This window comes from Vidua macroura, chromosome 4, assembly GCF_024509145.1.
Source record: "Vidua macroura isolate BioBank_ID:100142 chromosome 4, ASM2450914v1, whole genome shotgun sequence".
Classification (NCBI taxonomy): domain Eukaryota; kingdom Metazoa; phylum Chordata; class Aves; order Passeriformes; family Viduidae; genus Vidua; species Vidua macroura.
The window spans coordinates 6,960,136-6,985,277 of NC_071574.1; the positions used below are offsets into that span (position 1 = coordinate 6,960,136).

Here is a 25,142-nt window from a genome sequence, read left to right on the forward strand (position 1 = left end):
CATGTCCAGCTTTGCATATTTCAATCACAGTGCTCAAGCCTTGTACTGAAACACAGAAATGCTGAAAATACATAGAGCATAAAGAGCTTTGAAAAAAATAAGTAAATGGTGTTCTTTTAACTATGCCAGAACAAATCTAAGAACTAAGCAAGCACTAAAAAGGACACTTACCCACCCACCTCTGAGTACATTAAAAATATACATTACTTTCAAAGAAACAGGTTGTTTTTAGAATATTACATATTAGGAAAGCTAGTAGCTCAGGAGTCTCTCATGAACATTAAATACTAAAATATAGCCCAGTACAAGTTATTAGAAAGAAAATAAATCTCAATGGATAAATACCTTGTTGCCAGAAAGAGACTTCATTCCATTCATATCACTAACTGTTGAAGCTTTACTTCTGTAATAGGACAGAGGCAAGTTACATTTTCATAATGGATTACAGCATTACTAAGGCTTGAAACCAGGTAAGACACATCTAAAGGGGATAAAAATAGTGACACTACCATTCTCTATATATTTTCCTGACAATAAGCATGTCACAGAATATCTTCATCTCTTGAAGTGAAAAAGCTGTCTAAAATAAAAACTGTATTTTTAACTTTCTTTGATAATGAAATGAGATTTTGGGTTTAAGTACAAGTTTTAGTAAAGCTATCTTATGTGTGCTTTTCTGTCACTTAGAAAAAAAAAAAAAAAGCAAGGGGTGGAAGACCAGGGAAACAAAAGTCCTTTAAAATTTTTGCAACTACATGAGGAAAACCTTACAAAAGTAGACATAAAAAAAAAACCTCAAAACTAAAACCTACTCCATTAGTTAACTTCCATCAGGCATTCTAATTTACTCTTATTTTCTACACCTGACATCACCAGAAAAAAACTTTCCACAGAGAAAGTTCCAAGTATTTTTCCTACAACAGTTGTAGGCAACTGTCAGCATTAACTTCTCCCAAAACTATTGAACTTAATAACAACATCATTGAAAAGTTTATATTTATAAAATTAAAAGAATCTTCTGGAAAACTAGCTTATGAAACATGCTGAAGTCAACTTCAACAAAACAAGCTTTTTTTTTTTCAACAAGCAAATGATTTAGGACTTCATAAACTCAGCAAAGTGTCTGTAATTTGTGTTAACTGGGTCAAGAGTCATATACACACACGCCAGCCCCTGCGTTATAGGACATATGGTTTAAATCAAAAACATTGCGTTCCACAGTCTCCAGTGAGCACATGACCTCATTTCCAAAGGTGCTAAGGAGGTTAGCAGGATATTTTCTTAGGAATCCCAAAGATACAGGGCACTGCTACTGCATTTGAATCCCAGGAAAGCTCCAAGAACAGAAAGGAATAAAGATTTCCATTAGCTGACATTTAGCTATAATAACTGTTTCCTCAGGCAGAAATACTTTGTATTTTAATTGGCAACATTCCCTAGTATTTTTTTTTTCCAAACACAAAAATAAGCAAATCCCTTTCCCAGAACTTTTTTTTTTTTTTCTGTGATGATTTCCATTATCTTCCTTTCTGTTGTTTTCAACCTGTGGGAGAAACCAGCTCCCAACAGTTCAAAGAACTTCTGCCACATGCCACACAGCAGAGCCCTAGGGAAGGACTGTAACAATCAGTGGGAGGTGGGGACATGATCCACTGATGCAGCATCATCTCCACAGTTTCAGTGGAATTTCATACATGCCAGAGTTAAGAACCTCATTAAACAGAAGAAAAACTGCCAATATGTATGTGCAAAAATGGCACTGTGAATGACTGACTGTGCAAAAGGAATCAGGTCAAAATCTCAAAGCTTGCTACAGCATCCAGCAAAAAGAATATAAACCCACTTCTTTATGATCCAGATCAAAATGGAGCAAGCTGTATCTGTATGTCTCCATCACCTTCACCTCAAGCAGGTATTCCAGCCCCCAGAGGTGGAAGCCACACAAGTTGGATCAGATTCATGTAACTCTACTCAGCTGCAGAGTAAGCCAAGTCATTCTCACAGAGACTGGCACACTGACAGTTCTCCCAGACAATTCTGCTACGCTGAACAGGAAGAGGCACATGTTGCAATGGCAATAATCCATTATGTATACAGACTCAAAGCTAGATTGCAGGAAGAACAGAGGAAGGCTAGAAGCCTGTCCTTGGTAAGTGAAGATTACACATTGCATTCTTTCACACTTCTAACCCTACCTATTTGTGCTTTTCTTAGTAATTTTTAAATGTTTTCAACCCTGACTGTTGGATTCCACTATCCACCAGAAATTCAGAAAATTCATTTAACATGTGCTCACAGGCAACTTTTCAATTTCATTTACCTGTAGTTGTCATCTTCTGAATCCGAAGCAGACACTTCACTGCTCCCATTACTTCCCCCTGTCACACCAACAGCACTAAGTTCTGCCATGATTTTCTTTACATCCATATCAAACACCTTCTCATAGAGCAACTCATACAGCAGAGCTGGGGAAGAGGAGGAGAAAGTGGAAGAGCAAAATCAAGTACCAGCTACATCAGTTTTTATTCCACTATTTCAGGCAGCAATCATACAGTCATTGACAACTCCAACTGAAAACCAAGCTACTGAAAATAACTATAATAAACTTCCTGAAACCTAACAATGACAGCTTTAAGATTTTTGGTAAAAATGTGTTCTAACTAACAGCTTAATACTTACACTGGCACAGAGCAGCCTTCTCTGCATACTCTATGGGATACACAATATCATAGTGGTTTCCATTTGAGAAGCACAGCAACACCTATTAAAAAAAATCACATGGATATTTTAGGCTTTGCATCTCACTTAATTTTTCATAAGCACTACCTTTAAATTCAATTTATGGCACCCATGTGCTTTGTTATCTCTCAGGATCTCAATGTATCAATAAAATAATCAAAGTGTTTGGTGGATGTCCTTTAAACCAAACAGAACTTGAACAAAAGCCAAAAAAAAAATTATGACAGAGATTAGTGCCTGAAAATTGTTTTTTTCAGAGTTTTCTATTAGCAGGAAGATATTTTTAAATAGATAGTATGTATTTAGGGTGTGGCATAAGTGTAACATGTATTAACAGCACAACTGCCTTAAACATGTACAAAATAAACTGCTAAAACTGAATTCTCAGAACTTTTCAGTGTGTTGAATAATAAAAGTCACATGCAACTACTTCTGTTTATAAAGTAGTCTTACTTCAGCCTGTCACAATAGCCATGATTTTTCTATTTTTACCTTATCAGAAAAGCCATTTTCAGTTACACGTGAAGGAGAAGCATTTGGCTCCTGGTATATTATGAAATCTTTCCTGGAAAAAAAAGTAGCAGTTAAGAATTTATTTTAAAAGTAGTATCAATAACAATTTGAGCACTGAAGTCAAATTCAAGGAAGATACAGAACCACAGAAAACACCTCTGAAAACACAGGTTTCTCTGCTATAATCAATCTCTGTCATGATTTCAAGCTTAAATATTTTTTCTCTCTCCCATTCATCCATAATGTTCTCTTAGAGTTCTTTGCTTAACAACCTGTTGCCTCCTTCAACTTCTTTCTCACATAGGCAAAAATGTTATCAGTCTTGCAAAATAATTTAGTATATTCACAGTTTCTGGATTAAAAAAAAAAAACAACAACTTTTTACAACTACTCAGAAAAAGCAATTCTGAGAGGAAAAGAAGACTCATGCACTTCAGGCAGCAAAGAAAAATTTACTAGATAACCAACCTATATTTGTGAGAGGTCTGAGGAGTGAAAGGGAAATCAAACCTATTTGTACTGAATTTCTATCCTACACCTGAAAAGTCTGAAAGTCACTTACTGGAGCAGAACAGGAAATTCTTACTTCCCTTAAGTGTGCTAGCACACAAGAGAGGGAGCAACTCTTTCCCCTTAACTCCACCACTATTCCTACTTTCCCTGAGACTCTACACTGCCTTTTCAACAGAAGCCTGTCTTCCCAAAACAAGCACAGCAATAACTACTCTTGTGTGTTCACCTCTGCAGTGAAATACTACAGAAGAGTTACACCTGTGCCACAAAACCTTCCTGATTCTTCCAATGGATATTTTAAAAATGCACTGTTATTAACCAGGGTTTGTCTCTATTCATTTATCAGCTGTGGCCCTGGATACCAGTGTGGCACAACTGCAAAATAAACTACTCCTGTTTATGAGAATACATTTTTCATGGCCAGAAATATAACAGATCACGACCATCCAGTTTCTGATGTGACCAGGCATCCATTTCTGGTGACTTAAATTGAGTTATATCCCTCTACAACCTGGCTCAGTGTAACCATCGGACCTTGTCACTGAGCCTCTTGCACCAAGCTTTGCTCTGACTTTCAGCTCGGTCCTCCCCCATCCACGCAACTCTGAGCTGGCCATTCACCTCACAAAATGCAAAGATAGAATTCCATACAATTTCCCACACACAACACTCAAAGTGCCCAAAGGTAATATTTAACTAGTTTGATTCTTTCCTCTTATCAGCTGTCTCATCAATAGACAAAGCCATTAACTTACAGTAAACATTTTGAAATTCTGAATTTTTAATGAGTTTATAAACAGCTGACAGTGAAGATGCTGTGGATTACTCACTCCCTTGCACAATAATTAGAAAGCAGTTATAAACATTCAACACGTTGTTTCTCACTACTTTGTGAATAAAGATTTAGTATATAGGAAATGGGTACAGCTCACGTATGAGCAATAGGGTTAGCACTAAAGCCTTGGCGAGTAACAGGAAGAAAAGCAATTTTAACAGAAAAACTGGGATACTAAAATTAACAAAGTACAAACTGTATGAGATTACCCACAACTGGCTGTGCAACTGAGATACATGGCAATATTGCAAACTCATTTTTCAAATTTATTTAATCCCTTGACAGCTGCAATTTTCAAATATATTTATAATTTTAGAGGACTATGGTATGGTATAACATAATTCTATCTTTGCTGTTTGAACTGATCTACTAACAAAACAACAGAAATTATCTCAGTAAAACATATTGAAAGGTTTTCTTACTTGTACATAAGAGAAAGGGCACTTATTTCTACTTGTCCAACCCATTCCTGTATTGAAAACAAAAGAAAACTAAATTCAAACAAATATACAATTATACCTCCTCATAAGCAGATCAAGAGGTGCAAGAAATCATTGTTGAAAATAAATATATGAACACTGAATCTGGAGTTCAACAAGACATAAAAACACAATTCCCCAAATCATTTTGCAGTAGAGAGTAAGTACATAAAATTCACGTAATTCAAAGACCTAAGCTCAATCAAAAACATTTCAGAGGAAAAAAAATCCAATTAGCCATCAACTTCAACAGAAGCTTTCTATTATAAATCAAGTCTAACATACCTGTGGATTTTCCAAACTTCTTAAATAATCTTCAAATGGCCCCTCTATGAACTGTATGAAAAAGAAAAAAACAACCATCAGTAATTAGTCATTTTTAATAGTGCAGCATATGGAATCCCCACTGTACCAACGGGAATGTACCACTGGCTGGAAATGGAAGTTTCCCCTGCCCTCACAAAGCTTACAACCTAAATGTAAAGGGTGTCGAGATGAAGGAATGAACAGTCAAACACACAGGTTTGCCTTGCAGAAAATAACCACATAAACAGCTTTCAAAATCATCACACAAGTAAAATAAACCAAATAAAACCCCCCAAAAAGAAACTCAGCAGACAAATGGGGAATCTGGAAGAAAGCAAAGATGATGTGATGTAGATGTTTATGGGCAATTCATCTAAGGCATGCAGAGCATCACTGAAGAGAGAATTGTGGACTTGAATTCAAACATCTCATTAAATAAACAACAAGGGTCAATTGGAAACAGGAGTCCCATTTTTGTAGTATGGAAGCAGTGGTAAGATCTAGTACAGCCAACTCATTCAGCACTTTTTCCTCTGTTTTGTATCACCTCAAACCGCTTTTACTTTCAGCAAAGGATGCAATCAGGCTACACTTCAAGTGCCAGCCCAAGAAAGTGATCCTTCAAGTGCACTCCCTAACACACATGAGGAGGCCAAATTCACTTTTGCCAAGAGCAGAGAAAGAGGCTGCAGTAGTTGAGACAACTTCAAAGCGCTTCAGCCACATGGGTCACAGAGAGGCTGCTTTTAAAAATTGCTCTTTAGTCACTATCTGCTTGATTTACCTGAAATAAAGACCCACAGAGGTGCAAACCAAGAAGGAACCTTTATGAATTTGAGCTACAAGCTGGATGGCCTCTTTACCCACAGTGATTAAGAAACAAGATAATAAGGAGAACTGAGTGGAGTAATGAGATTAAAAGTTCTGCTTTAGCCATTTGGAAGTGAGAAGAACTAACAAGCCTGGCCCACATTTTTAATTTAGATAGAAGCAATTGGGTGTGAAAAAAGGTGGATCAACCAAACATGATCACAGACAGCAGTTACTTTTTGTGTCAGAATTAAAGGACATGAAGATAATGCACAGAGGAAGAAAGGAAGGACACCAGGAAGTTCTCATAGGAAACTGAAAAGTTAGAGAATGAATGTAACACAGCAGCAATTCAAGGTAACACTGCAAGAAAGGCTGAGGATGGAAATTAAGATGGTGGCTACACTCCTGAAATTTTGGCTATAACAGTATCAGTGGAAAGAAAGACACAAATTTAAACTGAAATTATAACAACAGAGAGAAGAGGAACTTCAGGAAGCACCATGTCAACAGAGCATAACTGAGAAGGTAGCAAGTGAACAGCTGAACCAGGAGATTAGGGAAAGAGGCATTTGTTGTTTATGCTGTTCGGATTTTTTAAAGAGAGATAACAGTGGTGTATTCCAGACAGAAAACACAGAGCAGAGTGAGAGACAGAGGCAGCAAAGGAAATCAACAGAGCTGAAGCGAGGTATCCGTGGGAGGAAGAACACTGGGAAATGAGAACAAATATGAAACACCTACTCTCACAAGAAACTTTTAAAAAGGAGACTTTTCAGAAGGAGTAAATCTGTCAATCTGTAAAGATTGACAGAGGACATGTCATACATTGGGATAATGTCTGAGGGGGAAAAGAGACCAGGAGTTTGGATGAGAGAGACCAAAACAATACTAAAACCATACTAAAACCAGCTAGGGCTAACAAAGCAGTGATGGGAAACAACATACACTTAAGAGTCAAAAAGGGCATGGAATTTCACAACACTACACAATGGTACAGGAGAACAGAAGTAGAGAAGCAGATATTGGAATGAGGGGGGTAATTCTAGAAAGAAAGGGATTAAAAAGTCAGCAGTGAAAAAATGAAGTAAGAAGAGAGACATCCAAGAGTTAGAAACAACCAGAAGGAGTCAAGTCAGAGCAGCATTGTCCCAGAGAGATCTGCTGTGTTTTATATCATTAATTCCTGATAACTTCCACATTTATGTGATCACTCACATTAGAGCTGAGGGTACTATGTCAGAAATTACAGCACAAAGACACACCCTTATTCCTACCTTCTTTCTCTTCCCTATGCCAGTGCATACATAAAACAGTCTTTGTATTTTGGGTCTGGGTAAATTTAGAACAGAAAAAAAGAGTAATAATCTTCTAGTAGCAAATCCTTACACATACTCACTCCCCTTCTGTCTGTCCTGGAAACCAGGTAACAATATATACACTAGAACCCATACAAACAGAAGCACCATTATTGATTAATGCTCTTTTAAAAGGAAGAAAAAAAAGGAATTTGTAATGTTAGCACCGACAGCATTGACCAAGTATAATGAGTATCAAAATATTTTGCATCCATCGTTGATGAAAAGCTTAGTTACAGATGTTTAGGGGAAAAAAAAACCTACAGTGCCAATGCATAATAAACTGCAGACCCTGAAAAAAAAATCACTAATCTCATCAGTTAAATCCCTTATACACTGGAAAAGCAATTAATTAGCACAGCAAGAACATTTTATGACTTTAATAACAGTAGGCATTATACTAAACTAAAATCCTTATTACAGTACTATATTTCACTATAGACTATTGAAGATTAAGTTTGCTTTTCTTTCTTCATGAGCATTAAAAACTTCTCCCACACCACATCAGTCCAAGAAGTAGACAAGCCTCTCCAGGCTTTTGAAAATGAGTTACTACCACATATGTGCTAATTAATTTAAATAGCACCAACTGGTATTTAGCTACGATGAATACTGCCACAATCATAGGGAAGTGCAGAATATACCAAAGTGGAAGGAATAAAGTAGCTTTTCTTAAATGCTGACAAAGAAAACAAAAATACTTACTGCTTCAAATTTCTCCCTATTTTTCCGAAGATAGTCTACACAAGCCATCCTAACATCAATGTGTCGAGACTGAGAGTGCAACACCTACAAAGGGAGGAAGAGAACAAGGTGACATTGGATCTCAGGAGTTTTGATGACAGGCCACAAATAATTAATGACTGCTGTCTAAATACAGGCTTGGAAATACTCTAGTTTTATTTTTAAGAATATTTAATATGCATACTCATTCAGCAGCAACATCTTCAGGCAAGTCAAACCTCAATTACTTAACAAAAAATTAACTGCAGAATTCACAGGTTTGCTAAATTCAAACCTTCAATTTTATTTGGATTTACAAAGCAAATGAATAGCATTTATTGTTAATCTTTAACTGCCTCCTTTGTAAAGGACTTCAGTTAATTGACGGAAATTACAGCAGGAATGGATGAGGAAGCCATCTACCAACATGCATTCATTCAAACAAAATCCAACCAAGTCTCACAGTGCATGTTTACCTTCTCTTCAACAGGCATGTTGGCCAAATACTTTTTTGGAAGCCAGGAATTCAGTTCCCTGAATATGACACCTGCATTCTACCTCCCATTCAAATCTCTACTGGAAAACTATTACTTTCATCACATAGTACAAGTTATCTCAGTACAACCTAGGAAAGTCCCAGACAATTTAAGTTGCAGTGTCTCTTTCAGTCCTTACAAACCACCCTTAAAATAAATCACATCCAAATTCAGTTTTTCTGAATGAAGAGTATATAAATGAGACCAAATTTGCAGATAAAACACTTAATAACTCTGAATTAAACACCTTACTTTCTTAGAGGTCGTTCCCAACCTAAATGATTGCATAATAAGAATGGGATGTTAAAAATGTAACAGCTGAAAAAAGTTCTATGAACACTGAAGTGTGAGAGAAACTTTCTATGTATTAATTTAAAAGTCAGAATAGCAACATATATTTTATATATATATTCCCTTAAGATAAAAAAAAAAACCACCCACTTCCAATCAATAGTGTTTGCTTGCCTGAACTTATCAATTCAGTGGGGAAAGGAATTTTTTTTTTAAAGTCATCTGTGTATAATTAGCACAGGAATCTGGGTTCCCACAATCAGAAGCACCAGAGCTCCCACTGCTGTTTGCTTGTACTTAAGACAAGATGACGCTGTCGCTTTTTTCCTTTAACACTAACACTGAAATGGGGGAGGGGAATTCAACAGGAAGAACAGAAAATAAATTACTTACTTTCTCTAATTTTACAGTCAACTAATTAACAAAACTAAGAACGTGTCTTTTCAGCCCTAAATTCCTTTTCCTAGACAATCTCATACCCAGCAGCTGTATTTCGATGTTGAGATCTTACACTGAAAAAAGCTCTGAGGAGGCGGTGGAAGGTCAAAACAGATAAGGATTTCTTGGTGGCAGGAGGAAGCTGAACACACATAACTTCTCTCACCTCGCAAGGTGGAAATTATTTTTAAAAAGTCACGTTTTTCACTGGCACATGACTGCATAACCTTAACCTATACCTGTCTGCGTTTTAACACTAATTACCACCCACTAATGAGATCCACTTCCCATGCTTTCGTGAGAAGGAGCTTTGTTTATGTAACCGGTTACCTGCTCGGCCACAGCCCTGAAAAGGCAGGAGCCATCCTTGGCCACTTTCTTCCTGTACAAGCCCTGAGATCGCAGGTAGCGGTCCATGGACGTGTCCCCGGGGGCGTCCCTGCCGCTGCCGGGGTGGCTCTGCTCCCCTCCGCCGGCCCTGCCCGCCGCATCCATGTTCACCGAGGAGAACGCCGCACCCCTCCTAGTCCCACATGGCGAGGAGAAGCCGCGACGCAGCTCCGGGGCCGGGCACAGGTGCGGCAGCCGGAGCGGGGGGCAGCGCTGGCCCGCCGGCAGCCGCGGGAGCAGGAACGGGAGCGGCAGGAAGAGCAGCAGCCGGCTTCACGTTGTCCACTCGCATGTGGGGAGCGCGGAGAAAAGCGGCAAAGTTTCCTGCGCAGCCCGGACTCGCAGCTCCGTCACTGCCGCGGCTTCCCGGCTGCTGCGGAGGGCCGGGGGCAGCTCCGGCGGGTCCCGGTGCCGGGGGGAGCGGGCGCGTCCCGGGCGCACAGCCGGCCTGCGGGCGGAAAACAAAAGGGAAAGGAAGGACACGTGCGGCCCGCCGGGAGGGAGGGGGAGAGAGAGGCGGAGGGCGCAAACAGGAGCGTAACCTGGCGCTTATTTTCACTTTCGGCCCGGGCGCTGCTGGGAGCCGTAGTCCCGGAGGAGGAGGAGGAAGCAGGAGGAGGCGGACGCAGCGCCGGGGCCGGGCTGTCAGCCTTGCTCCCGGTCAGGATCATTCCATTGCTTCTTAGTTTAGAACCAGCTCCGGGGGGGGTGGTTGGTGAAAAAACACAGCATAACCCGGCAGCGTGCGCTCGCAGCCCACAAAGGCAGATGTATCCTGGGCTGAATCCAAAGCAGCGTGGGCAGCAGGGCAGGGCAGGGCGGGGCGGGGGGGGGGGGGGAATTCTCTATTCCCTCCCTCTATTCCCCTCCGCTGAGACTCCACCCGGAATGTAGTGTCCAGCTCTGGTGCTCCCAGCACAAGGAGAACACGGAACTGTTGGAGCAAGTTCAGAGGAGGCCACGAAGTTGATAATTGCACTGGGGCACCTCCCCTACAAAGACAGGCTGAGAAAGTTTGGGCTGTTCAGCCTGGAGAAGAGGAGGCTGCATGGAAATCATACAACAAACTTACAGTATCTGAAGGAAACCTAAAAGGAAGCAGAAGAAGGACTCGGAACCGTAGTGATGGGACAAGAAATAACAGGTTCAAACTCACAGGGTGGAAATTTAGGTTAGATATTAGGAAGAAATTCTCTACTGCGAGAGTGGTGAGACATTGGAGCATGTTGCCCACAGAAGCTGTGAATGCCCCATCCCTGGAAGTGTTAAAGGCCAGGCTGGATAAGGCCTTGGGCAACCTGGTCTAGTGAGAGGTGTCCCTGCACAGGGAAGTGGAGTTGGGACTAGATGACCTTTAAGGTCCATTCCAACCCCTTAACATTCTATGATTCTGTCTGAAACCTAATCCATAGTATGTGGGGTATCTGTGTTTAGTTAGGCTTTGTTTGGTTTGGGGTTTCCCCCCAACAGATGAGATTGTAAGATTATTTTCTAACTCCATCCACTTGCAGGAAAGAAGATGAAAATAAAACAGAGATAGTAAAAGAGGGCTCGATTGAAAATGGGATTTTAAAAAGCCACAGCCTTTCAATACTTTTAATGTATTACTTTTCTTGTATGCCACTCCTAGTTTTAAGAAGCCCAAACATTTGTATCACAATTGCATGATTAAATTTTGCTTGGCATTGCAAACGGGATTTAGAAGGTCTTGATGCACAAAACGTGACAAGGAAGGATGCTCTTCAAACTTGTAAGGCAACTTGAATGGAAACCCTGATTTTTACTTTCAGCTGATAGTAATAAGCCTGGGGAGGGTGGGTGACTTGAGATCCCTAGGTAATAATAAGTAACTTATTAAATAAACACAAGTTACAAGCCAGCCCAAGTCTAGTGCTCCACCAGCATCACACCATCTTTCCTAACAGAAGCTCAGGTTTGCCAGAAAGGAACAAGAAACAAATGCCAGTTCCTGATATCTCTGTATCTCGAGACAAGGAGAACAGAAAGTGACAGAAGTGAAAGCAAAGCTCCACCCGCAGCCCAGCCTCCAAGACACAGTGAGGCAGCACAGGGATGGATGTTTTAGACAAGGAAGGGGATAAAAATACCAGCAAGGGGCTGGAGGGAAAGCTCCAGCTTCTCCCCAGAAGATGGGAAACCTCATCTAACAAGACTGAACTATAAACAGTTGCTGCCACTGACTCAGCTACCACACTCACTCAAGGAACTCAGGGCAGCAGAGTCCTGCATGTGAGAGATGCTTCTCTGTAGAGAAAAGTAATTTGGAAAGAAAGATACTTTTGAGACCTATCAAACTGGTTTCCGGATACAGAGTTTCCTAGGAATATCCAATTTTTTCCTCACTCTATTTGTCATGTTTAGAGGCAGAACTATGCTCTAACATTTAACAAATCTGTCTTCTCATATATTTCAGCCTTTTGTCATTGTGATTCTAAAGGCTGGTGAGGGGAAGGGCAAACGCCTTTCATCACATCTGTTAGACTCAAGAATGCCTATACACACTAGGCCATTCAGTATGTGACAGGATGTAAATGTGATTCTGATAAGTGAATACACAGCAAATTAGAGCATTAAAGTCGTCTAGTTGTCAGTGTTCTAAAATCCTGTTCTTCCTGCAATCAGCCCCTGAAGCTGACCAAGTGATGATGACCCACAGTTTTTTCCAAGTGCTGCTATACAAGAATTAATCCATTTCTAAAGAGGTTTAGTTCTCAATGAAGAAATCTACTCTGTACACATATTTGCTAAGGCTCAAGGAGAAATGCACCCACCCAAAGGCACCTGAAACACCTCAGCATTAAAATGAATGCTCCATCAAGATAAGAACGACCAAATTATAACTCATGACTTATTACAGATGTTCTAACTACAGTTCCTACAGATGCTCTAATTAGAGTTAATGCAGATGTTCTAATTAGCCGGCAGCTTTATTAACACTTTCGACCAGCAGTTCTACCACGTGCATCACCTCCAGCCACGAGTTTCTCCTCTCACTGCCCCTACCCTGAATCAGCCCAGGAAGCTGACTCAAGCTGAAAAAAAAAAAAAAAATTCAGGGGGAAAAAAAAAAAAAAAATCTAACTTTATCTTTAAACCAAGATTGGTTTTGTGATCCAGGTCACGGCCTGCCTGTCCCAACACCCGGGCCAGCAACCTTGGGGAGAGCAGCCCGGTGTTCACCCGCCTCGCGCGCCCTTTCCCGGTTCGCCACGCGCCTTCTCCCACCCGCAGCTCGGGCACGGGCGGCTCGGCGGGGCAGGCCGGGGTCAGGCACCCGGGCAGGGGCGGACCCCCGGCCTCCCGGAGCCGCGGCCGCTGCCCTGCCATGCCCTGCCCGCCCCTCCGGCACCGGCGCCGCCGCCGCCGGGGCCGCACTCCCGCTGCCGCCGGCCCATGTCACTTACCGGCCCGCTCCTCCTATTCTCCTCCCCACGGGCGACGCTGGCAGTGGCGGCAACGCCTCACGCTCCTCGCCCCGCCGCGGCCTCGGCACTTCAATCTCCCGCGGCGGCCGCTCCGCCCGCTTCGCTCCCGGCGATGCACCCGCTGCCAGCCCCGTCCCGTCCCGTCCCGCCCTCCCGCCGCGCCGATCCCCCCCCCGCCCGCTGTTGGTTTGTCCCGCCGGCCACACCTGCGGCTCGCACCATTCACCGCGAGGGGGGGCGCCGGAGGGGGGGAAGAGGAGGCTGGGGGGCGCGCCCGGGCGCCGGGGCAGCGAGCGGGATGTAGCGATGGGATGCTGCGCTGGGATCTGGCCCTGGTCGGCTCGGAGGAGCCGGATGGTGCCGAGGCGAGCGACAGTCGCCTCATGTCGTCCTCACCCGTGAGGCCCGCAGTGGTACAGCCGAGGAACCTTTCCTTCCCCTCACGCAGCAGGTCCCAGCGAGGGGCGGGAATTGCCGTGAGGCAGCGCTTCCCTCGGCTCTGCAGCCCGGCCGGAGCGCCCCGCTCCGCCTGCGGGGCGCAAGGCGAAACGTTTCTAAGCGCGTTCCTGACGGGTCAGTTTTTTCCTTAGTGAGGCAGCAGCCCGGGGAATAGGTGTGGGATAGGACAGGGGACACCCCGCGTCACGCTGGCCGCAGGGATCACGCCACAGAGGTCGGAGGGGACTCGCCACAGCCACACGGGTTGGAGGGGTCACGCCACAGCTGGTTGTGCTGCCAGAAGGAGAAGTTGGTGAATTATGCCCTGGGTTCGTGCGTGCTGCCACAGTAAATTGCGTGTGTATTTCTGAAATGTAACCACATACAAAGAGTGTATTCTCATATTCCATTGCTCTTCCTCGGAAATGCACTAGCAGAAATGAAGAAATATGTGAGATGTTTGTAAAGAAGTAGTGGGAAGGTTGTGAGAAGAGTAAGCAAGTGTGTAGCAAATTGAAATCCGATTTTTTTTCCCCTGACTAAAAAGCTTATTCAGGCTGGGAACTCAAAAGCAGCGTTGCCAGCAGGGCAAGGAAGGGAATTCTGCCACTCTGCTCTGCTCTGGTGAGAACCCACCTGCAGTGCTGCATCAGCTCTGGCGTCCCCAACATTAAAAGGGTGTGAAATTGTGGGAGCAAGTCCAGAGGAGGACCATGGACGTGCTCAGAGGATTGGGACACCTCTCCTATGAAGACAGGCTGAGGGGATTGGGTTTTTCAGCCTGGAGAAGGTTCTGGGAAGTACCTAAAGAGGGCTACAAGAGAGCTGCAGAGGGATTTTTACAAGGGCCCGTAGCAATAGAACAAGAGGACACGGCTTTAAACTGAAAGAGGGTAGGTTTATATTAGACACTAGGAAGAAATTCTTTACTCTGAGGCACTGGCACAAGTTCCCCAGAAGAAGGTGTGGATGCCCCATCCCTGGAATTGTTCAAGGCCATGTTTGATGGGACTCTGGGCAACCTGGTCTAGTGGAAGGTGTCCCTGCCTGTGGCAGAGGTGCTGGAACTGGAACCCCTTCCAGCCCAAACTGTTCCATGATTCTGTGAATCAGCTGTCCTGGCCATGCTCCCTCCCAGCTTTTCATGCACTTCCTCACTGGCAGAGCATGAGACACTGAAAAGTCCTTGACTAAGGGTAAGCACTACTTAGCAACAAGCAAAACATCAGAGTATTTTTCTCATACTGTATCCAAAACAGAGCACAGTACCAACTACTTCAAAAAAAAAAAAAAAAAAAAAAGGTCACTTTCAACCCAAACCATTCCATAATTCTGTGATTTTCTGATCAGCACTCAAACACATGATCAAGCCAAGAAGTTTAGGGGGCATTAATAAATAAATACTTCAAGCTAGCTAGCATGAATATTAATAGTGGTGATAAAGCCTGATGCTTAAGGGAACACAGTTAAAAAAAAAAAAAAAGAGGGTGATCTGGTTAGAAAAAAAATATTTTAAGTTGCCTATTTGCTTAGTAGTCCATGATGAGATTTGTGTCCTGTCAAACCCCAGCCTGAGAGACAAAGAATGTTAGAGTTTGAGTTGTCCCAACCCCTTCTGAACTGAATCTGAACAGCCTGATAAAAGTTTTAGTTTAATTCTTCCATGATACCATTTTATTTATGGATGTCTGTGTGTGGACAAACTTGGATTTAATTCTGCTGATGAAGACTAGGCCTGGATTTCATGTCCCTCATGCAGAACAGAGGTTCAGTTATAGCAGAATATAGTAAGTTGCATTATTCCTACATGCTATTTACAGCTGACTGCATCTTTGTGCTTTATGTGTGAGCCAAAGGTTGTATACTCCCAGGATCTGCATTCCTTCAGTGCATCTCAGGGAACTACAAAACATGTAGTTTGCTTGACTTTGAAATAATTATTCCATAAAAATGTAGTAATCATGTAATATTTTGCCTTCTGGAGAGCTTTGGCCAAGGCTAGAATTTTAAAAGATTTAATGCCACATCAGATACAAGGTGTTCAACATTCAGGTGGGCAGCACCCAAAAAATGATGGGCTGATGGCATGGGCAGCAGCTTAATATGTCAGCACAACAGAGCAAGCAAAAGAAGGGCTGGTTTGAGTTTCTGGAATGAATTCCTGTGGGAGCAACTAATTTATGCTGTCCCACATAGAATGAAAAAGACAGGATAAAAGGGCTGCATGTGACATGAGGGTCACGCTTCTTAGTTATACCAGAAGTATTATTTATGCTGCTGTGAAAGGTGTATCTTCAGATTCTGGGCAGAATAGCCCATTGCAGTCTCTAATTTGGGGAAGAATATGGTTGGATTTGTTTGGGTTTTTTTTTTTTTGGACAAATGGTTACCATTCAGTATAACACAAATGACAAAAAGCATGTTGTGGTAAAAGCTGTTCCTTCCATCCTTGAGGGAACGCTTCATAACTGTCTTGAAGATGTTGGTCTGAAGATTTGTAAAGTCAAGAACTGCAGAGAGTTGAGGCAAGAAGGTATTTGAGGTAAATTGAGGCCTTTAAAAGCTTTCAGAGCTCATGAATGGTGGAGGGAGGGAGGGAGGGAGGGAGGGAGGGAGGGAGGGAGGGAGGGAGGGAGGAAGGAAGGAAGGAAGGAAGGAAGGAAGGAAGGAAGGAAGGAAGGAAGGAAGGAAGGAAGGAAGGAAGGAAGGAAGGAAGGAAGGAAGGAAGGAAGGAAGGAAGGACCGTATCAATTTAAAACAGCATTTTTAGAGGTGTAAAGATAGAACATGAGCAATTGGCTGTGAATTGGGGGCTATCACTTTAGGTAATGTGAACATTGTACTACAAAAGTACTATTTTCACAGTTTCTTTAGCTACCAGAGCTTTGTATAGGGTTTGTGTGGCAAGGTTTTGGCAGAGGAGGCCCACAGGGGTGGCTTCTGCAAGAGGCTGCCAGGAGCTTCCCACACGTCCAAAGGAGCCAATGCTATAATCCTGTTTACAGAAGTTACCGTGTGACTGCAGCTAGAAAAAGCCAGGAGTCTGGCAGCAGTGTTTGCAGAAAAAAAATATTTCCTGTACCTTGGAATGAGTAAACAGTAACACTTGGAGGAGTGCTTTAAATCAGTCGTCATGAAAATTAGTCTTAAGCCAGTGAACAGAAAAGTTTGATTTAAATGATTGTTTATATTAAATTACAGTTGTATTGTGTCTTAAAGACTGATTTTTCACTGTTTGGTAACCATTAAAATGTGCTGATTACGGTTTCATGCATAATTTACCATTTCTTTTTGCTAGCAAAGAGGATGTGGTATAGTTACATACATCTGAGACATTTCAGACTTTAACATAACATCTTAATTTGTATGTACATTTCACTATTTGGGAAGATAAGGACTGTTTAATTGGTTTTTTTTTTTTTCCCTAGGTAGTTGTTACACTTTTACTTGTGGTTTGTATCAAAGTCTTAGTGGATAAATATAAGAATTGAAAGAAAATAATGAGAAAAAAAAAACCTCTTAGTTGAATAAGATAAATGTATTTGATCCTTCTTCTTAAGGAGATTCTCTAAATGTGTTTTGCATTGAAAAGCTTTTATTAAAAACATGGAAGGATACTTGCAGGAAGAGAATGTGATTGGTTTGATCTCTCAGTCGTTCTAGTGTGTAGAACTAGTAGAGATCATCCTGTAATCTCCACCTCTTTTTTATTTATGGATGGAAATAATGAAAAAAAATCAGCAGAGGCAATCCATTTAAGTGAGCTGGTTGAATGAACAAAAATGAAGGAAATACTGCCACCTTGCTTGCAGAAAAAGATGCTTGTCAGAAACTGGTTCAACACTTCAGCAGATCAAGATTAATCCTTCAGCAGCTTGAACAGAAAGTCCATACTGCTTAATAATGCTACTTCTGTAGTATTAGTATTATTATTTTGTTTTGCAAAGCAAACATGTTTAAAATTAAATTTTAAATCAACCAACCTGATTGATTATATTTTTATTATTTTATTTTAGAGACCCAGAGAAGTTACCAGGGAAGAACCAATTTTTAACCTTACATTTCAATCAGGCATAAAATCAGAATCTTCCAGAATCCAGGTACTTTTGTTCATGTATATGGAGGTCGTATGTGATTGGAGGAGCCTGTCTTTTAACAAGGCAGGAAAAAATGTCATTCAAATATATAAATCTCTAATATTGCTGGAGAATATTTATTCTTTGAAGTGTTTTGGAAAGAGCAGCAATTCGTAGCACTATCAACTTTGTTTAAAGTAAGTGCAAGTGCATGAAATTAAATTCATTAATAAAATCAGAATAAGATATGTTACTAATAGACATCTAGTGGTAAATAGAAAAAAATACAAAGAGATGGACTTTATAGAAGCCAATCTTGCTGAGTAATACGAAATTTTTTTGTATTTTGGCATTCCAGCTCTAACCTTCTTTTGCCTCTGCCGTTTTGAGCCCCAGAACAAGAGAAAAACTGTGGCGTTTAGGGGCAGTGGTTTTCCTGTGGCTGATAAGGCCGAGGGCCGTGGGTTGTAGTTCAGCTTTTGGTCGTTAGATGCCGGTAGCTCCCCGGGCATTTCGAGCTCTGGGTTTTTTGACTTGTTCAAGTGCAGGGACTTCGGACTGGTGTTTTGGGAATGGAACACAGGCAGTGCACTCCATGCGTGCTGTCCGACTCCAAAAAACCCCAAACACAATCTCCCTCCTCAAAAAAAAAAAAAAAAAAAAAAAAAAAAAAAGCCAACGAAACAAACCAAAACCACCCCACAACAGAGGAAGAGGTTTTTTTTTTTTGACTGAAAATGAAGGATGCAGCCCAGGTCCAGAGCACAGGGCTAAATAATGTCCATTTCTCTGAGCTCGGTCTGTCCCCAGCCATTGTACAACAACTCTGAGGTGTAAATAAAGCAGCAGGGGATTGCCGGGTTGTTCTCCCATTTGTTCTGCCACTGCCAGCTGAGTACAGGCACAGAAATGCACTCTTTTGTTGGCTTGATGCCACGAGAGGCTCTTTGTATGCATTAGTGGCCCCTTGTGCTGTGGCAAGGTCAAGTCCTACTGTTGATGTGTGCAGGGACAGAATTGCAGTATCTGCTTGTGATTAGGATTATGCAAAGGAGTGCCACTGACAGCACACTGCTTTGCTGAAGATACCACTGTGATCCTAGGTTTTGTCAGTGACTGCAAGTAATGCTCTTTGAAACTGTAGATTTCCCACGTGCTGTGTTGCATTTCAGTGGGATATAGGTCTTCTGCATGTTTTCAAGTGCAACTTCACGTGCATTTTGTGTGAGAGTTAGTATTAATTCAGCTGATGATGACACTTAGGGGCATTTAAACTGTGTATGCCTCTACTGCAGAAAGTTTTCAGTGATAAGCCAAATTAACTGAATAATGCATTAACTGAAAAGGAAAACAATTAAGTAAGGCTGCCGTAGTTAACAATGTGCAGTTCCTCCTTAACTGCAGACCTTTTAAGCCTTTTTTTCATCTCAGTCTCAAAGCACAGAACCTCTTGAATAAGAGCTTCCCTATCCATTTTGTAGATGAGGAAACTGGAACAACAAAGTTTGATGATACGTCCATGATCATGCAGGAAGTGTCTGATACATCTGGAAACGAAGCCTGGGTGGGTTCCTGATCTCTATTCTTGTGCCTTCACTGCCACATTAATTTTTCCATTTGCTGTACAGCTTTATATGGTAATAGTAGTGTTGCTGTTTTTCACATGACACCAGTCTGAGCTGGTGTCCAGATTAGAACAATGGCCATGACAACTGTTTTCTCTTTGATAAAGTACCATAAAAATGCACAGTGCTTTCAAGCAAGCACATGTGTCAATGAAGAATGCAATGCCTGTTCCTTGACTTAAAAGTTTCTTTTCATGGAGCTCAGACTTCACAGGATGCTACTCCATGGACTTCCACTGTTTCTTCTGAAGTCAGAGGCTTCAGCTATATAAGTGAAATCTGAATTTTGCCTTCTAGTTTCAAAGTAAGCATTTAATAATCGAGTAGACATCAGAGTGTATTTTATGCTGGCTTTTAACTCAATGATATGCAGCACTGTAGCTGAGAAGGCTTTCATTGCAGCTATGTCTCAGCTTGACTTGTAAGGTTGCTAAAGGAATGTCTTGTTCTTGTGCCATATTTGTCTTGCTCTTGTTTGTTTGTTTTGTTTTGTTTTTGTTTTTGTTTTTGTTTTTTATAATTTGTTTGTTTTAGAGAACAGAACCAGACGTAAGCATCTGTTTCTGAATGAGGTTGAGTATTTTGGGGGGGATTTGGGGGTGTTTTCAACCAGTGTTACAGCTGTTTTCACTAAAGAACATAACAGTTAACTGAGTAGCCCATGGTGATTCAGTGAACTGATCAAACTCCCTGAAAATGTTAAACTCTTCTGGCTCCTTGTCTTTAAACTTGTCTAGCCACTAAATCATATTGGCTTCCAAATGAAACAAAACTTTGGGAACTGGAAGTCACTTTTCATACTGTTTAATTGCCATTCTTATGTGGGAAAATTAGTATAAAAATCCTGCCTGGGAATGCTACCAAAATTGTTTTAATAATGTTAAACAAACTCTTTGCATCAAATAATTTATTATCTGTTGACAGTAATTCACACAGAGTATACGTAGGAGAAGTTGAGCACGTTTTACTGGACCAAAGCAGGAGTGTGTGAGGTGATGTTGTATTGGTCTGCCCAGCAGAAAACAGATGCTGTTTCAGAAAAAGACAACAGTTTCTGCCAGTGTAAAAACAAAGGGGAAGAATTCTCTCAGAAAGCATCTTTTCTTGTATAATGATTTTAAAAGACAAATATTTCCAGTTACTCAAAATTTTTCTTTCCAACTATTATTCAAAGACTTTCTTCTCTCTATGCTTTTTCCCTTTCCCATTCTTTCTGTTCCAGTTTGGAAAGTGTTATGATGACCATGACAATTTGAGGCAGTAAGTGAGGAAAGGTTTGTGAGGAGAATAGGTTATTAGACTGATAGAGTGGTAAAAAATGACCATACTTCAATGCACAGGTGTGATCTGAGGAAAGATTTGTTTGTTCAGTACCTTATCTGTGTTTGTTACTGTGTCACCTGATGTAATAACAGAAAAAAAAAACCAAAACTTTGACTTCTATTTTCCATTTGTCTGTCCAATTTCTCTGCCCATCCTCTGTTTTCAACTCTGAAAACAAATGGTGAAAACAAATGGAGACAAAATATGGAGAAAGTTGAATAGAAAGGGAATGCTAAAACTTTTTTCTTATTAATTCACGTGGTGGGGCTTGTGTGCTTTTGGGAGAGGAAGATGACTTTTAATAGCAAAACATTACTTAAAAACAAATGAAAAAATGCTACTGCATAAATACATTTTGCATATAAATTTATGTAAGACAAAACCCATTGACTGAAAATATATACCTCAGTTTAAAGCTGAGCTCGCATCTTTGTGTCTTTTGAAAAATACCATTTTATTTTGCACACCAACTTTTAAAACAAATTATGTGTCTTTCAGTTATGTGGCTTACAACGTAGCATTAGCTACTCATGTAAAGGTATTTTACTCACATTTCTCAATATTTCTTTTCACTTTCTTAAAATACAAACTGTTTTATGTAAATGCTTCTCTAAAATGCTCTAAATGCTTGTTCTCTATAAAAATCTTTCCTGATTTGTTAATAAAAGGAAGATAAAGATATATACTCCAAGATGGATTGACATAGGTGTAAACCCCTTTGTAACAAATATTTTAGTTAGTTTTTCTCGGGCAGCTCAGGTAAGATGTTGGCATCCCAAGGTTTTCAAACAAGGGGAAATTCTGTAAGTTTTGACTGAAACAAGACTGGCTCATTGTATCATTCCTAACTCACTGAGACATGCAGTATGGAATTTCAGAGGAATAATAATTGGGAGATATTTCTCTACAACAAAATGTTGTGGTTCAGGTGGAGATTGCTTGACTTCTTGTTCAGTAACATTCACATTCCATTCTCTTCAACATTATCTTATTTACTCTAGCAACAAACTCAGCTGATGTGTTTGGCTGGCACTGTTCACTTCTGCTCTGAGTCTTGGCCACTGGAATTTTTAACATTTCCAAAGGGGTTTCCAGGGGTTACAGACTCAGAGCCCTTCCTGCTGACCAGCAGACCATCATCTCATCCAGATATTAGTGCAATGCTCAGGCAGCAGAGTGGTGACTGAGGGAGACAGATAGTGTCTTCTCCTGCTAGATTAATCACATAATTGTCTGTCAAATTATTCAATTTTCCTCCACTGGCACTGGAACTGAGACTGTCTCTATTCCTGCCAAAGAGTATTCTCCTATCTTTGGCTGTATTTTAAGCTTTTCCAACTTGTGCAGGCTATCTCTGCCTATTATTTTTCTGACATCATACATTTTGCTGTCAGTAATCCTGCAACACACAAATAATTTGGTTTTTATGTCTGTAATTTATGCTCCGGAGTTGAGTAAATTGCTGCACTTCAGACCCAATCCAAAGTCTAATTAAGTCATTGGAAACATTCCAGTTGACTTCACTAGGCTTTACATCAGGCCCATAAGTAGTACTTGCCTACCACTGAGTCAGAACTTACAAAAGACGAACAAAGCAGAACATTTTTTTACCATTCTTAGCCAGAAAATGCCAAGGTAAGAAAAAAACAGTAAAAAAGAATCAGACTGTAGTTTAAATTGCAACTCTTTCAGCTGCTAGTCCTAAATAGTGCTTCATTCAATTAAAAAGCTATTTAAGCATCCCTACATTAAAGGATTTATGAAGAAGTTTCTTTTCTTTATTTCTGTTTCTTTTTTCTTGTCTTATAATTGCCTATTTAGTGGATTCTACTAACTTGCTAACATGAGAAAAACTCTTGTGATTGCTAAATGTTGCTTTTATTTTCAAAGTCTCATTTTACATGTTATGGGCAGCAAAATGCTGCAGGTAACGCCAAATGTGTGACTCACTTGATAAACAAGAAAAATTGAAAAGATAAGAAAAAAACCCAGTATTTATTATTTCTTTTGCTGAATCCAGGTTGCAGTGAGAGGAACAGGCACTCCTGCTCCTCCTAGTAATGCTAACAATTGTGCAAGCTGTTAAACCTCTCTTGAAAAAACTGAACTTGAAATGTTTAAAAGAAAAAAACCCACCACACTGATTTTTCCCCAGGGGTGCAGCAGATTCTGTAAGGTAAACAAGCTCTAGCAGTGTGCTGTGGGTGCAGGTGGCTAATTAGTGCTCATCCCTATCTTTAATCCCAGGGGAAGGGAGAAAACCTTTTAAATCTCTCTATCAAAAATGGATGTAGTCAAGCTTGAAAGGAGGCCATGACAAGCTGACTGTAGGAGCTGTGTGAACAGTTAATTCAATTAGATCTTTAATGCAAATATCTTTGGAATACAGTTACATTTGCATATCCCTCAGCTAGGACTTAAGTCAACATTTTTAGTACGTTTTTCAGCATCCACTGAAATTAAATAAGTGAAATATTTGTGAAATATAATTTCAGCATCTAGAAAACAGCAGATTAAAATACCATTTGTGAACTAAATTAAAAAAAAAAAAGATTAACTGAGTTTTAGAGTGCCAGGGAAGAATCTGAAGAACCTGCCAGAATCCAAAGAGCTGGATTCTCACAATTCTAAACAGGTCATGCAAAGTCAGATTTGCAGATTTAATTAGGTATCTCATTTCCTTTGGGCTTCTTAGTGATGTTATAAGGATCTGGTTCCTAGCTTTGCAGATCTTGGTTCTGTGGATGTTTCTCTCAAATGCATGTCCTCAAAAATAGAAAAAAAAAACCGGGGAGGGGAGGAGGAGAGCTTTTAATGTTGGATCAGCTCTCTGCTCTGGTTTGTTACTCAGCTCCACAGACAATCACAGTAGAACAAACAGGGCGTGGGCACAGGCTTGGAAGTGATCAGGGGTGAGGAAAGGGGACTGGAAGCACTTAGCTCTGCCCGTGTGAGAAGTGGCCTTGGAACACCAGAGAGCCTCATTTCCTCAAGCCCCATCTGCACCACAAAGTTTTCCAAGCACAGTTGCCTCGTGTTCCCACACGAGTTTGTAAGCTGGCAAAACATAACCCTTACTCTGGGTGAAACTTCCCATACCACAGCAGCCCTCAGCCACCAACCACGCTGCTCGTGACACAGCAGCAGTGGCACCCAGGAGCTCCTGCCCCAGCTCATAGCAAACATTTTTTAAACAGTCATTTTTTATATAGGGGTGCATATCTAACAGGGCTTCTGAGAGGTGATGGAAAAGCATTCTGGGTATATAGATAATACCTACTGCTATTTTGTTCCATTTTTCTATGGAAGTGAGCCCTTTGCAGTCAGAATGTTTGTTGCTGGTAGTACACTGTAATAATCTTTAAATGCTTTCTTATCAGGAAAATCTTCCATTTAAAGATAACTTATAAATCATAGTTATCAAGTATGAAATACCCAAGTTTAAAAAAAAAGAGAAAACATTTTCTATTCCATTCACATCTGGGAATGAGAGGAACAAGAGAACAAAAAAGGAATCTTCTCTCTGTGAGCCGGTTTCCAGAATTTAATTTCATTTCATTTGGGAGACTTGTCTGTTGGTGTTGTAGTACTTACACTGTGTGCTGACTGATACTGCATTGCTTGGTAACTGTTTGGACAGGAAAAATAATATAGTACAGAAGCAGAAACACCTGCAGTAAACCAGCTTGGTGCACACAACAGCAGGAAATCCTTGTGAATGCAACAAGTGCACGAGGTAGATACCATAGCAAAGAAGCCAAAACCAGGGTAAATATTTTGTGCTGATTTCCTTAAGCAAGGTACTTGGATCAGTTGCACTCTCCTGTGTTTAAGCCAACAACATGTTTCTTTTCTATGAACACTGACAGTGGCATGTGGTTATGCAAAGAGGTCCTCACCAGGGAAAGCAGCAGAACTGAATGAAAAGTCTGTTCCTGTTTCTCACACAATGTTCAATCAAATAAACTAAATGGAGAGAATGGGGTTTATTTTTGAAACTTTATTAGTTTTCTGAAGAATGGCTGCTGCACAAATAGGACAGCTGTTTGCATTTTGAAACTGGTATTTTTTTGCTACATCAGTTCAGTTCTATAAATGCTCGCTAAGATTTGCACAGGAGAATTCTAAGCCTTCACAATGTCCTTATTTAGTGGAAATTTGAAAAACTAGGCCATGACATACAAATGTGTATGTCTGTACTAATATAGGCTAGGCTAAGGCTTTTACAAACTTTTGATAGTAAGACTCATTCTGATGGCAGGTGCTGAGAACTGTGTGGAACAACAGTCCCATTTGGAAAAAT

The 25,142-nt window shown here is 40.9% G+C and overlaps 1 protein-coding gene and 1 long non-coding RNA gene across 7 annotated transcripts in view; one reads left to right on the forward strand and one right to left on the reverse strand.

The window, feature by feature from the left end:
* Nucleotides 1-13,454, reverse strand: part of OTUD4 (OTU deubiquitinase 4) — a 28,523-nt gene extending 15,069 nt beyond the window's left edge. For 2 of the 5 annotated variants that reach the window (XM_053976871.1, XM_053976869.1), the window contains exons 1-9: nucleotides 13,357-13,454; nucleotides 9,872-10,379; nucleotides 8,259-8,342; nucleotides 5,365-5,415; nucleotides 5,023-5,069; nucleotides 3,232-3,304; nucleotides 2,680-2,761; nucleotides 2,321-2,465; nucleotides 346-403 (exon numbers count right to left, since the gene is read on the reverse strand). In XM_053976871.1, coding sequence (XP_053832846.1) covers nucleotides 346-403; nucleotides 2,321-2,465; nucleotides 2,680-2,761; nucleotides 3,232-3,304; nucleotides 5,023-5,069; nucleotides 5,365-5,415; nucleotides 8,259-8,342; nucleotides 9,872-10,036 — 705 coding nt within the window. In that variant the 5' untranslated portion in view covers nucleotides 10,037-10,379; nucleotides 13,357-13,454. Of the gene's footprint in view, nucleotides 1-345; nucleotides 404-2,320; nucleotides 2,466-2,679; nucleotides 2,762-3,231; nucleotides 3,305-5,022; nucleotides 5,070-5,364; nucleotides 5,416-8,258; nucleotides 8,343-9,871; nucleotides 10,423-13,356 lie in introns of those variants that run through there. The other 3 variants (XM_053976872.1, XM_053976873.1, XM_053976870.1) reach the window with 2 other exon arrangements.
* A 144-nt stretch (nucleotides 13,455-13,598) lies between these two features.
* On the forward strand, nucleotides 13,599-21,331 carry LOC128806954 (uncharacterized). 2 transcript variants are annotated; one of them, XR_008436989.1, is made up of 5 exons: nucleotides 13,599-13,950; nucleotides 16,270-16,357; nucleotides 17,832-17,915; nucleotides 19,373-19,455; nucleotides 20,441-21,331. It is a non-coding gene; the product is annotated as an uncharacterized LOC128806954 (long non-coding RNA). The 2 variants fall into 2 exon arrangements; XR_008436990.1 differs by lacking the exon at nucleotides 16,270-16,357.
* Nucleotides 21,332-25,142: the final 3,811 nt, after the last annotated feature.